Source organism: Rattus rattus, chromosome 1 (genome assembly GCF_011064425.1).
Source record: "Rattus rattus isolate New Zealand chromosome 1, Rrattus_CSIRO_v1, whole genome shotgun sequence".
NCBI lineage: Eukaryota > Metazoa > Chordata > Mammalia > Rodentia > Muridae > Rattus > Rattus rattus.
This window is the reverse complement of record NC_046154.1, coordinates 13,793,945-13,809,867: the sequence shown is the minus strand read 5'-3', so window position 1 is coordinate 13,809,867 and position 15,923 is coordinate 13,793,945. Positions and strand designations below refer to the sequence as shown.

The window sequence follows — 15,923 nt, the reverse complement described above, 5'->3', positions numbered from 1 at the left end:
GAATTCACAGTGTTTCTTTCAGATTCAGGGTCCTTTTGCTTTCTTCAGTTAGGCAACATTTCTATCCTAACTTCGAACAGAATTCCTGCTAAGCTAGGACTTAGGAGGTTGACTTCAATGGACCCAGGCCAAGTAGGACTCCTGTTTTTTATTCATTTATTTTGTGAGCATGTGCACACACACGCACACCCGTACACACATGTACTCACACAGATACCCGCTCACACAAGAACACTTATAAGCCAAAGTGTATACAAGAAAGTCAGGAGAAAATTTACAGAAGTCAGTTCTCTCCTCCTACCATGTAGGTCCTAGCCATTGAATGCAGTTCGTCAAGCTTGGCAGCAAGCATGTTTGTCCACTGAGCCATCTGATCTTCTCCAGGACTCCAGTTTGAAATTAAGGAGAATGGATAGGTTCTGGTCTTACTATGATGTGAGTCTTTTCCTCCTAAAGGAGACTCTCTCTTTCACACTGCCCAGAGCTCAGTGTCCTCTTGGATGAGGTGGGCACTGGTTCTGGGCTCAGATTGGCCTAAGTGGCTCCTGGAGGGGCTGTGCATACCATAAGGACAATCCTTGATTGGAGGTGACTTTGCAACTGTGAACAATCGCCCAGTTTCTTAGTACATAGTAGTGTTCATCCAAAAAGTGAGGCCAGCCACCTCTCTCTGAAGAGAGGATAGCAATTGGACACAGCAAAGATTTTTACATTAATTAAAACTGTCCTCTCCTTGTTACTGTCTTATCATTACAGTTAATAAAGATGATCGAACCTTTACTCCTGAAGGATTATTCCAAATCCCACTTTTAAATTCTATAAACAGATTAATTTAGCCCAGCTTTACTTCTGGCCTGATGCTTGGTTGCCCCCTTTACAACTGATAAGGCTCAGGAAAACAAGGCCATCTTCCAAACCTTCCACTGTAAACACAGTACCCTAAGCTTAGAACTAGTCACACATCATTATAAAATATTGTTTTTCCCTTCTTCCAAATGCAGACAGTTGTGATTGATAGACTAAGGGATTGTCATGGTATCAATGATTCCTAGGGTCTGGTCAAAACTACTAGCCATCTCTGAACATACAGGTAGTGGGCTCTGGATAGCCGCTCTGCTTTTGGGATACTCGGTCCACATGACAGTGAGTCCCACATCAGTGGCCATATATGAGCAGTGCCATAGGTGCTTGCAGAATATGAGCAGGAAGTGCCTAGATCAGGAATGGGGACAGCACTTCACTCTACATGGCTGGGGACACTGGTGGAAAAGTTGACTGGGCTTGTATTTCCAAAGGCTTTGAATGGCACACTTAGAATTTGCTGAGAAAACCACAGTAAGAGGAAATGAGTGAGAGTTGAAACAAATTCAGAGACAACACATGTCTGCCATTACATTCTTTGCAATGACAGGCTTTGTAATGCTGCCTCTTACAGACACAGAAACACCATGACCATATACCAGCAGCCACGTGTTACATTTCAGTTTCTTTGGAAGAAACAAGTGGCAAGCATCAGGCAGTCATGTGCATGGGTGTCTGTGCATCTAGGCAGACATCTGAGGTCAACCTCAGATGTCATTTCTCAGGAGTCATCTACCTCTTGTTGCTGTTACTGTTGGAGAGTGTCTTTAGCTTGGCTGGCTGAATGGCAAGCCCCAGGTATCCTCATCTGTCTTTTGATGTGAGTACTGGGATTAAACTCTGGTTTCCTGCTTGCCTTGCCTGTGCTTTACAAACTTGGCCATTTTCTAAGCTCTCTAAAGGTAGCCTTAAAGCAACAGGTTTAGATTCTAAGAGGAGATTGGTAGATTGTACCTGATGGCCTTGGGAATGGAAGCTGGAGAATGGGGAGGAAGTGCAGTGTTCACAGCATCCTGAAGAGGGACAAGGACTTAAGGGAAGGAGAGGAAGTCTATCAGGCTCACCGAGACACCTCACCAGTACTCTGCTGCTGGCAGCTTCCTTTCCCCCTTGCACTGAGATGTGTATGTAAAGGTACTTATGAGGGGCCATGGCAGGACGGGCTTCTTCCTTAGCCTAACTGCAAATGCCTTACCATGAGCCAAGCCATGGATGCCAGCCACAAGGTGCTCCCCACTGGTGGCAGCGTGGTATCTGATGTACTCTCGCTCTGACTGGTGTCGATTGTCCATCGTCTTCCCCAGGCCGTCTGATAGCGTCCCTGCAAACTGGAACAAATTAAAACACAAAGAAGAGTTTTTAAAGCTTCAACATTTTTGCTATTAAATAAATACCTTCCCTGGTCTTCGCTATGAGTAAGTAAATTATGATTACACAATTAACTGCTGAGTTACATACTATCTGCCCCAGCAGTATGTCTCTCAAACCCTGGTAGACACAGGGAAACAAGAGATATTAGAAAAATTCTCTCAAGGCATTTACGCGTCTGTTATACAATACAGACTGAACAATCCAAATCCGAAAAACCTTTACGTGTAAGATATTCTAACATCTGAAACTTTCTGAGCACTGACATACTACCACAGGGGAAATTCCATGCCTTGCCCCAGGTAGAGGACTGCAAATCAGGAGCTAGTGCACCAGACTGTGTGTGAGGTGTGTATGAATCCAAGGATGAAACTGGGTGAATTTCACATCTGAACTTGAGTCTCCTCCCTCAGGAAATCTCACATGTAAATAGTCCTGAGGCTGGGAAATCCAAGTCTTAAACACATCTAGGCCCAAGCATTCCATACAAGAGCTACTTTATCTATACCCCTAAAAACGTATTAAAAGTTAAAGGTGTGGAGGCTACAGAGATGGTTTAACAGGTTAAAATACTTGCCAAGCAAGCACAAGGACCCCAGTTCAAATTCCCACCGCCCATGTAAAGCCAGTCACTACTGTATAGGTGTCTGGTACCCCAGTGGTGTAGCAGTGGTTAAAACAGTTAACAGCAGATTTGGACCCTGATTTCAAGTGAAAACCCATCCTCTCCCACAAAGTAGAGGATGTCATCTATCTGGCATACTTTGGAGAGAGACATCAGTGTTCCTGGGGCTTGCTGGCCACCAGTCTATCTCTAGGCTTAATGAGGGACCATGTCTCAAGAAAATAAGGTAGAGACTGATAGAGCAGGTCACCTCTTCGTCTAGCCTCTGTGTGCACACACAGGCACACACACATACATTCACCACAAACACACACCAAAACACACATCAAAACACACACACACACACACACACACACACACACACATTTTTTAAATTAAGTTAAAAAATGGCTAGGGGATGGGATGGGAAGGTAAGAACTGGGATCTTTTGATGTTCAGAAGACAGTCCTTTGAAGTGATAATCAGTGCAGGAGATGCCGGATTATCAATCTAGGGTTTCATCTCAAAATCTCTGGAGAACTGGGTAAGGTGCAGCTTGGTGGAATGTTTGCCTGGCATCCACTGAGCATGGGGTTTGATGGGGAGGGAAAGAAAAGTTGAGATGAATCTCCCTAAAGTTATGCCTTCTTTAACCTACTCAACAATTACCAAGTGCCCATCAGGTGCCTAGCCCCATTTATCAAAGGAAGAGAAGTAGGCGAAAAGATGAACAGCAGATTTGAACCAGTGACTTCGAGTGCAAACCCATCATCCTCCACGAATCAGAGGGTTTTATTTACCCTGGCATACTTTACCCAGAGAAGCTGTCTCATCCATCAAAGCAGGATAAAAAGGATGTAAAACTCTGTTTTGTCACCAGACAATTTGGAAAGGTTTAACGTGACAGTTAATAAACCACAGGGTACTTATCCCCATCATTCAGGCATCAAAAGAGAAGGGTGTCAAATATATAATTAACCTTCTCAGGAAGGATCTACCAAAACAACTGGTTTAAAGTGCCAATGACCTAGGACTAACCTCCTAGAAAGCTCACAGGAATGTTATTCCGACATACAGCTCAATGGGAAGACTATAAGCCAACAACCTGCTTGGAGGACCCAGGACACTGGGCCCACCTGGGGGCAAACTTTGTTTTGATTTGGTGGAGGTGGGGTGAGGAAGGAGGGTTTCTGGTTGTGGACAGCACAGATCAGACCTGCTCTGACAACCATCAGTCCTGAAGCTCCTAGACATAAGTGGCAGGTGAGTTCTGGACACAGAGAGGAAGCAGCAAGTGCTTTGTGGTGCCAGCCGTGGGAAAGCTCCTCCCCCCAAGCCCATATCAATGTTGATGCGGTCTAGAGCATCAATGGCACACCTTCTTGGAAACCTGATGCCCATCACAGTTTGCTTTTCAGCCTCACCTTCTCCATCACTCTATCGTTAGTTTTAGAAATAAAGTTAATGGACATTAATCCTACAGCTTCCTTTAGGGCAATGAAAGGCACCAGGGAGGTTGCAAAGCTATCACAGAGCATGGACTTTGTCCTTGGAGAGCCACCACAGGACAGAAGGTCAGGAACATGCACATGAGCCTGAGCCAGATGTCAGACCCCTCTTGAGCACTGTGAAAACTTTGAGTTCTGAGCCTCCATTTGCACTGACGCATGGCAATGGCACCTACTTCACTATGTAGCTGGCAAGATCAGCAATAGTAACTCAGGGCCTGGTGTCCAGCTAGTATTCCTACCACCATTAGTCAGCTGCTAGTCCTAGGACACTCACCCTTTTCAAAGGGTTAGAATTGTGGCCAGCCACACTCTGATTTAGCTTTAAAACCCCATTCTTCACAGCAGATAAACTCGAGTCCCCAAACCAAATTGTCAGAGTGGGACCATCTATAAAGTTACAGTGTTCAGTGGATGGCTTCCAAAACCTTTCTAGCTGTGACTTTAAGCAATTTACATAGCCCATGTCTTTACAAAGCACTGAGCCTGGGCCAGCATGGACTTCTACTGGGGAGATGAGCACCAGCCTTGCAGTCTATCCTGCAGCCACAGGTCTCAGTGCAATGATGGTGATGTCCTAGATACATCGGCCAGCACTGCAGATCTGGAGCACTCGCATTAAGACACTCTGAACACCTCTGTGCCCAAGCCCCAGAGGTGGTGAGATACAGCCATGTAGTGCACGCTAATGACAGTGTCTGCAGGACGCCCTTGAGCACCTAGGCCACCTTCAAGCTCTTCCTCAGCTGGCAAAGAGGTAAGCACTGTGAAGAAATGGTGAGTGAAGGCCACGTTACCTTTTATAACAGCTGGTGAGGATAAAGATAAGAACCTCCTCTTCCTCCTCTGAGAGAGTATGGGAAATTATCTAGGAGCAGTGCCCAGCGTGACACAAAGTCCTTTCAGATTCCCTCTATAAAACCAGTTAGATACCTGAGGCCTATGACAAAGGCATTACTGCCACAGCTGCCCAATGCCCAGCACCAACAAGCCCTCGAGAAAATCACTCTCTGTTCCAAATGCTTCTCTGATTCCTCAACTGTTTTTGTTTTGTTTTTGAGACAGGGTCTCTTTATGTGTGCCCATACTGGTGATTCTCCTGCCTCAGACAAGAGGCATGAAATACCCTGGCTAGGAGCTTCACTTTTGTCATAAAGATGTTCACATCTAAGTTAATTTACTATTCTTACTTTTCTGCTATAAAAACTATTTGTGCAAGCCATCTAGTTTTGCTGTGTGTCACCTGTGAGTTAGAAGCATAAAGAGATATCCACAAGCTACTACTATAAAAGTCTGCCCTCCTAGAAAGCAGCCCTCTGCTTTGGCTTTGAGATTGCCCTGTACAAGCCCGCACTGCTGAATAATTCCTAACCCTCCTGGTTCCATCGCAAATGCTGGGATTATGAGTATGTGGCACCTGGCCTAACAGAAAGCAGCTTTGAGAACAGAAAAAAAAGGAGGATGTTGAAGTCTGTGATATCCAGACCTGATAGGAGATTGGTCAGTTTTTAAGAGACAATTTACAGGAAAAACAAAAACAAAAACAAAGCCAGACAGACGGTGGGCACAGGGATTGATCCTCCCATTACTTTGGGGACCTGAGCATGATCATCTTTCAGATCACGTCTCATACCCATCCAAGTGAGTAGGAAAGATACATCACTGTGTCCCCCTCACAGACAACATGCTGACCTGCAGGCTGTGGAGGGATTCTAGGACTGGTCCTCTCTGTGCCCACAGCCTTGACTTTGCTGTGGCTGGGAAATACTCACTCATCATGCCCTCAGCTTTGAAGGTAGTCATAACAGAGTGGAAATGCTCACAAGACCTACAACGTCAGCACTGAAGTGACCTGACTGGCCCAGGGCATGGTCACCTTACCCCCTTGTCTCACTGTCTCCAAAGAAATGGATGCTGGAGTCTGACATCCAGACTATTCAAAGGAGATGTGACTCCTGGAGGTTTCTAGAGGAAAGGATCAAAGTCTTTAGGATGTGAGCAACTTAAGCTTGGATATGTGGCCAGCCTAACAGCTACTGGGGCCACCTACAGGGTGTGTGGTGTGTGTGTGTGTGTGTGTGTGTGTGTGGTGTGTGTGGTGTGTGTGTGTGTGTGTGTGTGTGTGTGTGTGTGTGTGTGTGTGTGTGTGTGTGTGTGTGTGTGTGTGTGTGTGTGTGTGTGTGTGGTGTGTGTGTGTGTGTGTGTGTGTGTGTGTGTGGTGTGTGTGTGTGTGTGTTTGTATGTGTGTGTGTGGTGTAACAGAAAGACAATCACACCTGAGTTCATATTCTGACTGTGACACTTAATAGAGTGACTATGGGCGGTGGCTTAACTCTGAGTCCCTAAATGGACATTAAAAATATCACTTTGGAGGATTTGGTGCGGTTGGACAAGGTAGTACAGCATTTACCATAGGAGAGATAATGTATTGGACACTCAGTTAAGACAATGCTGAACAGCCTCAACCCCTGTTAAATGGTAAACACATTCGGCAGGGTCACTGTGGCATGACAGAGGATCTTCTGATGTGATGCATGCTGTCTTCAGAGGGACCTGAAGCTAACACTGGGAAAGGTATGGGCATTTAGGAGGTCATCTGTGAGTAAGTCACCACTCTGGTGGTTATAGTCAACACCTCCACAGCAGAGGGGATTTGCAGCGTTAAGTCAATCCAGCTCTTAAAAAAAAAAAAAAAAAAAAAAAAAAAAAAACCCCTCAAGCCTACAAAACACTTAGGGCTTCAAGAACATCAGCCTAGCTAAGATGAGAGGTGCCAAGGAACAGAGCGTCCTTCAGAAACCTGCTCACGCACTTACAGCGGGCCCCCTCCTGCAGCTGACGGCAGCATCAGCACTCGCCACACTTGTGCATTTTGGCCACAGTCCAAAGTCATTAAGTTCTATAAAGCAGTGTTTTCAGCACAGGGGTAAAAACCCTCAGAAGTTCTTTAAGATCCCCATTCTCCTGAACAGCTAACACACACAGTGCATCACACTCCTCATTCTAAAATAATCCTGTTGCCCGTACACACAGAAACACTGTGCGCTAGTCTGGGCTCGGGACCTGGCTCTGAACCACTGATTTCAGAATTTAAGTAGATAGTAGAATGGCATGGAGGGAGAAAATTCACACTGTGTTCCTCAGTTCTGTGCTGTGTTTCCCTGACCCTTGCATGATACTCAGCAAGCATGGGTGCCAAAGTATTTGGCCAGTGTAACAGGATCCTAGGCTTCAGTTTCTCCCTGTTCTCTGGGGGCTCTTCTTTCACAGTTATTTACCTAATGGAAAGTTCCTCCTTAGGATCCTTGCAAACTGCTGGGGACAGTATCTTCCTTGTCACCAGCACAGGCGGTGACTGCACTTCACAAGAAAAGAGAAAGAAGTAACAGAACTCTGTGGCACCAGGGAGAGGTTTTCTTTCAGCCAAGAGCAAGGCTGTACAGGTGCAGCAGGACCAGCACCAGGGAGCAAGGCTGTACAAGTGCAGCAGGACCAGCACCAGGGAGCAAGGCTGTACAAGTGCAGCAGGACCAGCAACAGCTCCATGTTCACTCAGTAGTGCCCAGGACACACAATCAGAATGGCCATCGCCATGCTGTGCTGCAGGCTGGCGGCAGTCCTGTGTGGTGCTGCCAAAGAGGCCAGAATGCTGGAACAGAGCAGTGGCATCTGCCTGTCACTAACAGCCTATCACAGTGAGAGTCACCTAGTTCGTCTAGACCCCAGTTATCCATCTGCTCCACAGGGCTGCTTTAAGGGGCTGCAGAGGTAGCTGAGGCAGAGCACTGGGCCCCGTGACTTCTCATCAATTTTAACAAACTTCTCAGAAGCAGTTTGGGACTTTACACTCTAGAATCATTCTCAACTCTTTTGGTAGCTATCGGAAAAAACCTCCTTCAAGTCAGTAGAGACCTGAATCACTAAAACTAAAGGGCCTAACCACTTTCCTTTGTTTGGTATCATGAAAACGGCTGCAATTAAAAAACAAGAACAAAACAAAACAAACGACAAACCTGTTCTGGGGCTGGGGAGAGCTGTTCAGTGGTAGAGCACTTGCCTAGGTTCAATCGGTAGCCTCGCCGCACACAGAGAGAAGGAAAGGGGAGGGCAGAAAGCTTTCATAATATCCTGGGAGTTCTGTCTTGACATTGAACCTTTCTGCAATACTTATGAACAGAAAGATTAAAGGAAATAGTGACCCCAAATCAGTAACTGTCTGTCATTGACGAAAGGCAAACTGCTACCTGTCAGTTGGACAACAGTAACAAGTGGGGACACACAGTAGAGGGAAAAAGGAAAGTAAAAGATACACGTTGGGGTTTAGTGAAAAGGGGATATTCAAGAACCCCAGACCTGTGTCTACAGAACACAGAGCAGGCTGTTTCCACTTCTGTGGTTTGACTCTATGCAGTCCTGAGGACACAGACCCAGCAGGGAAGCCCTGAGAATAGTAAGGTATTTGAAAGCTGGGCCAGACGCTCACTCTGTGTCAGCAGCACCTCCACTGTGACCTTGCTTTCCCTCCTCTGTTCTCTGGAATCTTGAGGCCCTCCAACTCTGGGATGTGTCCCGTGTAGCCATTTCACGGACAAACACTTATCGGGACAGGCCACTCCATCTCATTAAGAAACAAAGTTATCCACAGGCACCCGATTATCTCAGAGCACAAGGTCTAAAAGCAACCAGAACGGTCCAGCCTGGAGACTGCTGGGTCATAACTGGCCCGAGGCACACACCAGCTGAACTGGCACGTCTCTGCTGTTCTGCAACTGTGACCCAGTTATGAACTCAGATGTAGTTTCAGATTAATCTGGAAGCTCAGAGCGGTTTGAAGCACTTCCATAATAGGATTTGGCTTTTTCTCTCAAGAGGACTGGTAAAGTTTGCAGTGAGACTGAGAGCACGGAGACAGCAGAATGGAGGCAGGCTTAGGAGAGTGACATCAACAGACCAGCAGACTGGACTCAGGCAAGTCCGCAGGCTTTTCCCACACTGATTACAAGAATCACGTAGGCAAGGTGCCTCTTGGTTTTTTCAAATTTAATTTTAAAATTACATCAATTGCCGGGCATGATGGGGGACATCTTTAATCTCTAGCACTTGGGAGGCAGAGCCAGGTGGATCTCTGTGAGTCTGAAGGCAATCTGAAGGCATAGTGAGTTCCATGTCTTGACAGAGCTATGCAGAAGGAGCCTGTCTTAAAACAACAACAACAACAACAAAATACATTGATTGATTTACTAGGGGGTTATATGTGTGCTACTACGCATGTAGAACTGAGAGAATAATTTGTCAGAGTCAGGTCTCTCCTGCTACTGTGTGGATACCAGGGATCAAACTCAGATCAGTAGATTTGATGGCAATCACCTCTATACTTTGAGTCATTTCACAAGGCCAAGAAGCCCCTTTAAAAGCAGTCGAGTATGGAACTTGGCCCTTTGGTGCCTGCACATATTGTAAGCAGGCTTTCTTGGCAGATAATTGGTGGCTGTGTGGAGGACACTAGCCCCCACACCACCCTCCTGAGATTCCTATGACACACACAGGAAACCTGAAAGTGGCTCTGAACAGCTGTATCATCTTAACATGATTTGCAACTGATAACCAAAGGTTTGTGCCCAAGCACTAAGCCAGATTATGAGGTCAAAACACCCTATGCAGTGGTCACATCATGGTATCTTGCTAGGCTGGTGAATTCGCTCTACTCTAGCGAGGCGTATGAACCTCATTTTAAAATATTTTTTATTATTTTATTATATGCGAATGAGTATATTACCTGTATGTCTGTATAGCACATGCATGCAGTTCCCAAAGAGATCAGATGAGGGTGTTGGATCCCCTGGAACTGATGTTAAAGGTGGTTGTGGGTACCGTGTGGGTGCTGGGTTACTGAACCTGGGTCCTGTGGGATGCTCTTAACTTCTGAGCCATTTCTTTAGCCCGGGCACACAGACTTTGAAAAGGAGTCCCAGGCCACCTCTGCCATTAGCACTGACTAAGCCAACTGAAAAACTCCTTTAGGAATAGTTAAGAACAAAACACAAACATGTCACTTACAAATTAACCAAAAATCTCAAAATAAAAAAAAAAAAAAGCAAACTGAATGGAGGATTCACCAACAGGGAAGAGGCAAACTATCCCCACCCAATTCCCTACCACCACTACCAACAAACAAGAACTCCATCTTGAGGGGTGCTGTATGTTTCAGACGCCAGTGCCAAAGCCTGGCAAGAAATGAAGGGGTGCCACGTGAACAAGAACCATCTGATACCAGGCAGAGCCCCTGATGGATGGGGCTCAGGGCTTTAGGAAAAGAACAGCCCCCAGTTTCTTCAAACAAATGAAGCTAAAGTTAACAGTACAGGTAAGAGAAAACTCCCAGCTGCTGATGACTGTAACATATGCTTTGGAACAGTATTTGGGACCCACCAAAACCAGCTAGCAGCGGGCACTACCCTGTGACAGCACCTGTGAAACCACTTGGCTAGTTCAGTCCTCACAGCAAAAGGACATCTACAATTCCTACTTCCCAGAGGACACCAGGAGCTTGAGCACAGCCAACCAAGGTGTGCTGTGCCATCTCTCTCAACATGAGTGTCTAGAGAGGGAACTCAGCTCTAGGTTTATTATCTCTGTGGGAAAATGCCTTCCAGAATGCCGAAAAGCTCACACAGAGACCCAAGGCATACACCTTTCTGCTTGGAGAAGCGAAGCTAGCAAAGCTCAGTGGAACTCTGGGGGTTAATGCCATTAAAGGTCATTCAGTCTTGCTTCCTCCTTCTCCCAACCCGGCAGGTCCTCTTATCTTGTAGAACAACAGATATTCCCAGGGAATGTAAGCAGTTTCTGAGAACATATTAGCCTGTTTGGGGGTGACATTTTAGGACAGAGGCTGCATTTTGGGAATGACTTGTACAAAGTCACTGTTGCCTTCAGGCAGTGTTTGGAGATGCGACTTGTGTGATGAGCTAGGCAGGAAAGATGCTGAATCTGTCTTTAGCGTCTGGAAGAGCAAGAAAGTTTAGTGCAGTGTGGATACTTCAATCTCACTTAGGAGGGGGAACAAAATCATCACAAGAGGGAGAGGGAGGGAGGGAGGGAGGGACCTGCGTGGAAGAGGGGAGGGAGAAGGAAAAAGGTGGAGCAGGATCAGGTATGGGGGGAGAGAGGAGAGAAGCCTAGAGGGCCAGGAGAATAAATAGAAATATGCACCAGTGTGGGGTCGGGGACAGAGGTAGGGGGAACCACTAGAAAGTCCCAGACACCAGACATGTGAGAGGCTCCCAGGAACCAGTGGGGATGACAGTAGCCAGAATGCCCAACAGTGGGGGATGGAACCTGAAGAGACCACTTTAGTAGATAAGACAGGTTGAGGGATGGGGACACCCAGCCATCTCAAAATTTTTGACCCAGAATTGCTCTTGTCTAAAGGAAATGCAGGGACAAGCAATGGAACAGAGACTGAAGGAAAGGCCATCCAGAGATCAGCCCAACTTGGGATCCATCCCATGTGTAGACACCAAACCCAACACTATGGCTGATGCCAAGATACACTTGCAGACAGGAGCCTGGCATAGCTGTCTTCTAAGAGGCTCTACCAGTACTTGACTGAGACAGATGCAGATACAGCCAACCACTAGACTAAGCCCAGGGAGCCCTATGAAGAGTTAAGAGAGGGGCTGAAGGAGCCGAAGGGGATTGCAATCCCATAGGAAGAACAACAGTAGCAACTAACCAGATCCCTCAGAACTCCCAGGGACTAAACCCCCAACTAAAGAGCATATAGGGGCTGGTTCGTGGCCCCTGCTACATATGTAGCAGAGGACTGCCTTGTCTAGCCTTGGTGGGAGGGAATGTGCTTGGTTCGGTGGGAGGGAATGTGCTTGGTTCTGTAGAAGCTTGATGCTTCAGAGAATGGAGATGCTAGTTGGTAAGGTGGGGGAGCACCCTCTTAGAGGCAAAGGAGAGGGTGGGTGGGGTAGGGTGCTCATGGAGGGGAAATAGGGAAGGGGATAACATCTGAAATATAAATAAATAAAAAAATAAAATAAAGAAAGAAAAGAAAGAAAATTGGGTGGGAAGGGGAGTGAGTGAAGACCTAAGGTACTGAAGTAAGTCTGGCCTACTTCTCTGAGAAGCTTGAGCCCAAGCTCAGGTGAAAAGACAAGAGAAGGTTCTTGGTGAGGTGGAATTAATTGTCCCCATCCTACAGGTGAGCTAAGATAAAACCAAACTCTCAGCATGGGCATTCTGTATGAACACTGAGAAAGCTCTGGCTTTGCCCAGGCCTCGGAGTCTCAAGAGCTCTGGCTTCCCAGACAACAGTCTTTTCAATGTAACCCTAGGCAGTGGGAAGGTGAACTGCTTCATTGTAAAAGTCACTCGTGTGCTGAACATGGAGACGTAAGCTTGTAATCCCTGTATTTAAATGGCTGAGGCAGGAGCATCTTGAGCTTGAGGCTGATCTGGATTAAACAACAAGACTATCTAAAAACAATAATAATGATTATTTCAAAAATAAAAGGGTACCTGCCCAGCCAGATGTGGTGGCACATGCTTGTCATCCCAGCAATCCAAGACCTCATCTCAATATAAGGTACTAATCCCAATCAGGAGTACTACTACGCCACCTTCATGACCTAATCACCCTTCAAGACTCCCACAGCTAATACTGTCACGCTGCAGATGAGGAACCAGAGCTATGATAGAGGTGGGGGTGGGGGTCTACGCATGAACAGTCAATCTTTAGCATATGCAAATTTCTCCAAGGCTTATAATGGTGACTCTTTCTACTTAAGTTTAGGACACAATTGGCCAGACACAAAGTTTTAAATTTTGGGTGATGGTGATGGGAAACAAGGCATGCTGACAAAGTCAGGCTCAGGGATTCCAAACTGACAGATGGTCTTGAGAGGTTTGCACCACAGACTTTCCCCTGACCATATATGCCAAGAAATGTAACTTCAATCCTGAGTCAGGACCCAGGCTGCTTCCCAGGCCAACTGCTGGGCAACTGACTCCAGTGTTACGACTCTGAGCACTGGAAACCACTGACTCAAAGGTTCTAAGAAATTACCAAGAAGCTACCTGTCTTTAGTCTACATAGCTGCAGGAAAGCAGAGGTCATGTGTGCCTCAAGATAAATGCCCTCTTTTGATCCATATGCGAAAGAGAAAAGTCTTAGTCAAGCTCTAGGCACTGTTAGCTGCACTGAGAAACACAGGAAGACAGATTTCCAGAAAAGAATCTACAGATCAAAGCAGGTGAGACCAGGGTTTGGGGCAGAGACCATGAAACATACTCCCAAAAAGACATGCTCTTCTCTCTCAGTTTCAGGCCACATCTAGTTTACCTATCTGCTAAAAAGCTCATCCAGTGGCTTAATGGCTAGTTAAGTGGAGTCAGAGAGTTTCCCAAACACAGTTTGGGGGTCAGTGGGATACACTGCACATGCTGAGCTCCACATTGTGCAGAACAGCATGGCTGAAGACAGACCCACTGCCTCTCTCCCTCCTGTGGTCCAGCTGCTTCACCTCCAGTCCAAAGGGCCTTTAAACAAGGCCCTCAGTCTGCTGGCTCTAGCTTCAGGAGGGCAATTCTCTACTGTGGAGCACTTAGTTAATGAGAAGCGCTGAAATGCCTGGGCAGAGCCACTCTGGTGCATCTGCAAACCACTACAGCAAGCAAGCAGTTCCCTTCTGTGAGCTCTAGGTACATAAGGGGCGGGGACCAAGATGGTTCACTTGGCTTGCTGCCAAGCCTGATGACCCTAGTTCTATACCTGGAGCCCAAAGGGAGAGGACTGACTCTTCAAGTTGTCCTCTGACCTCCATATGAGAAAACATACACACTACATGAATAAGTAAGTTTAGAACACTTTAAGTGGGGCAGGTCTTCCACCCTGGGAAGGCTGGAAGTTTGGCTTGTCCTGACTGTGAAACATACACAATGCAATTGCAAAACGGTAACTTTTCTCTGTATAGATCACAGGTATCATGACAACAGTACTAGGCTCTAAATGTCAAACACTTAAGTCGATTTATTTTCACTCCTTATGGGGTTGGGGGCAAACAGCAGGTCAGTTTCCTAACTAGCCCAGCTAGCCAAGTGGTTTACTCTAAGGCTCTGGCACAGCATGCATGCACGGGTGCGCAAACGTGCACGTACACACACACACACACACACACACACACACACACACACACACACACACACACACACACAAATTGCCCTATGTTTCACACACATACTTCCTCATGTGACCTGCCTGTAATCTATTGTTTGTATGACACCCATCTCCATGGATTTCTGTTCAGTTCTCCCTGCCCCAGCACCTGGATGCTTCCTGAACACATGATTCCTACCCTCTTCTTTCCTACATTGTGGTGCCCCTGAGGGGGCAAATACACAGCTTTCTCCACCAATTCTACCAATTCCTCGGTATCTAGCACAGAGCCTGGTGTTTCTAGCTGTCTACAGACAGTTGTAGGCTAAAGGAAAAGTAAACCTGTTAAAAGTAAACCTGTTTGACTGTCTTGGGTTCTGGGCTTCATACTTTACATGTTTAAAAGGTTTTTGCATAACTCTGTATTTAGGTAGGTCTGCATGTAGAGCTTTACTAAGCGTCTCAGGCTCTGGGCTGCATGCTTCATCCTGGAGAGGGCCACAGCATCTACAAAAGCATTTCTTTGCAAGGGAGTCTAGGAAATGATGTTCAGCTATGCTGAGTACTCTTTGTACCTCCTTGAGCCCAGTGCCTACCAGGATTAACTCCCACAAATAAGGTATTTAAGGGGGTTCGCAGGGAAGCCTGCTGCTAGTGCATCATCTGTGCACTGTCACAGGATAGGCCTTTAACTATGTGGGCCTTATTCTTCTAATTTTGAGCACCTTAACTAATATCTGAGTGAGTCTTTTGTAAAAGGAGCAGTTGGGACTTTGGTGCTAAGGATTAGGCAGATTAGATCTGAGCTGTTGAGGTAGCTCAGCGGGTAAGAAGCAATCCTCAGAACTCATGGCGCTAGGACAAAACCCTCCGCTCTCCACACATGCTGTGACACCCAGGCTCATGCACACCCACAATAATAAATAAAATATTTCTAAAAACCCAATCAGTTTGTGTTAAAGCCATCGCTGTGCCCAGCACACTGCAGACAATAAATGTTAGCTACAACCTTAAAAGAAAACAGCACGGTTTAGGATTGAACCTGGGCTTCACGCAGGGCAGATGATCTGATCACTGAGCTTCAGCCCCACCTTAGACTTCACTGTTGCACAGGTGCTCACTCAGCTATCTGGTTAAACACAAAGCTGCCTACCATGGCACCATGGGTGCTGAGAGCTGCCCCATGTCTGTACAGCAACACTGAGAAATAGAAGGAAATGCAGTTCACAGATGACAGCATTCCATGTGGTCTGGCCCCTTTCTGCACTGCGACCACATAATCCACAAACAGCACGCAGGTGGACAAGCTGCCTGATCATTTTGGCAACAAATTATGAGCGACAAAAGCCAAGGAAATGCAAAATTAACATTGTTGTCCGCTTTATCAGAGCACACAGAGCCAGATGTGGCCACAGTC

At 46.5% G+C, this 15,923-nt stretch overlaps 1 protein-coding gene across 1 annotated transcript in view; it reads right to left on the bottom strand.

Annotated features, from left to right (window-relative positions):
* Vps13d (vacuolar protein sorting 13 homolog D) overlaps window positions 1-15,923 on the bottom strand; it is a 223,859-nt gene that overhangs the window by 42,435 nt on the left and 165,501 nt on the right. Inside the window, exon 66 of the mRNA XM_032895015.1 lies at window positions 2,057-2,189. Coding sequence (XP_032750906.1) covers window positions 2,057-2,189 — 133 coding nt within the window. The remainder of the gene's footprint in view (window positions 1-2,056; window positions 2,190-15,923) is intronic.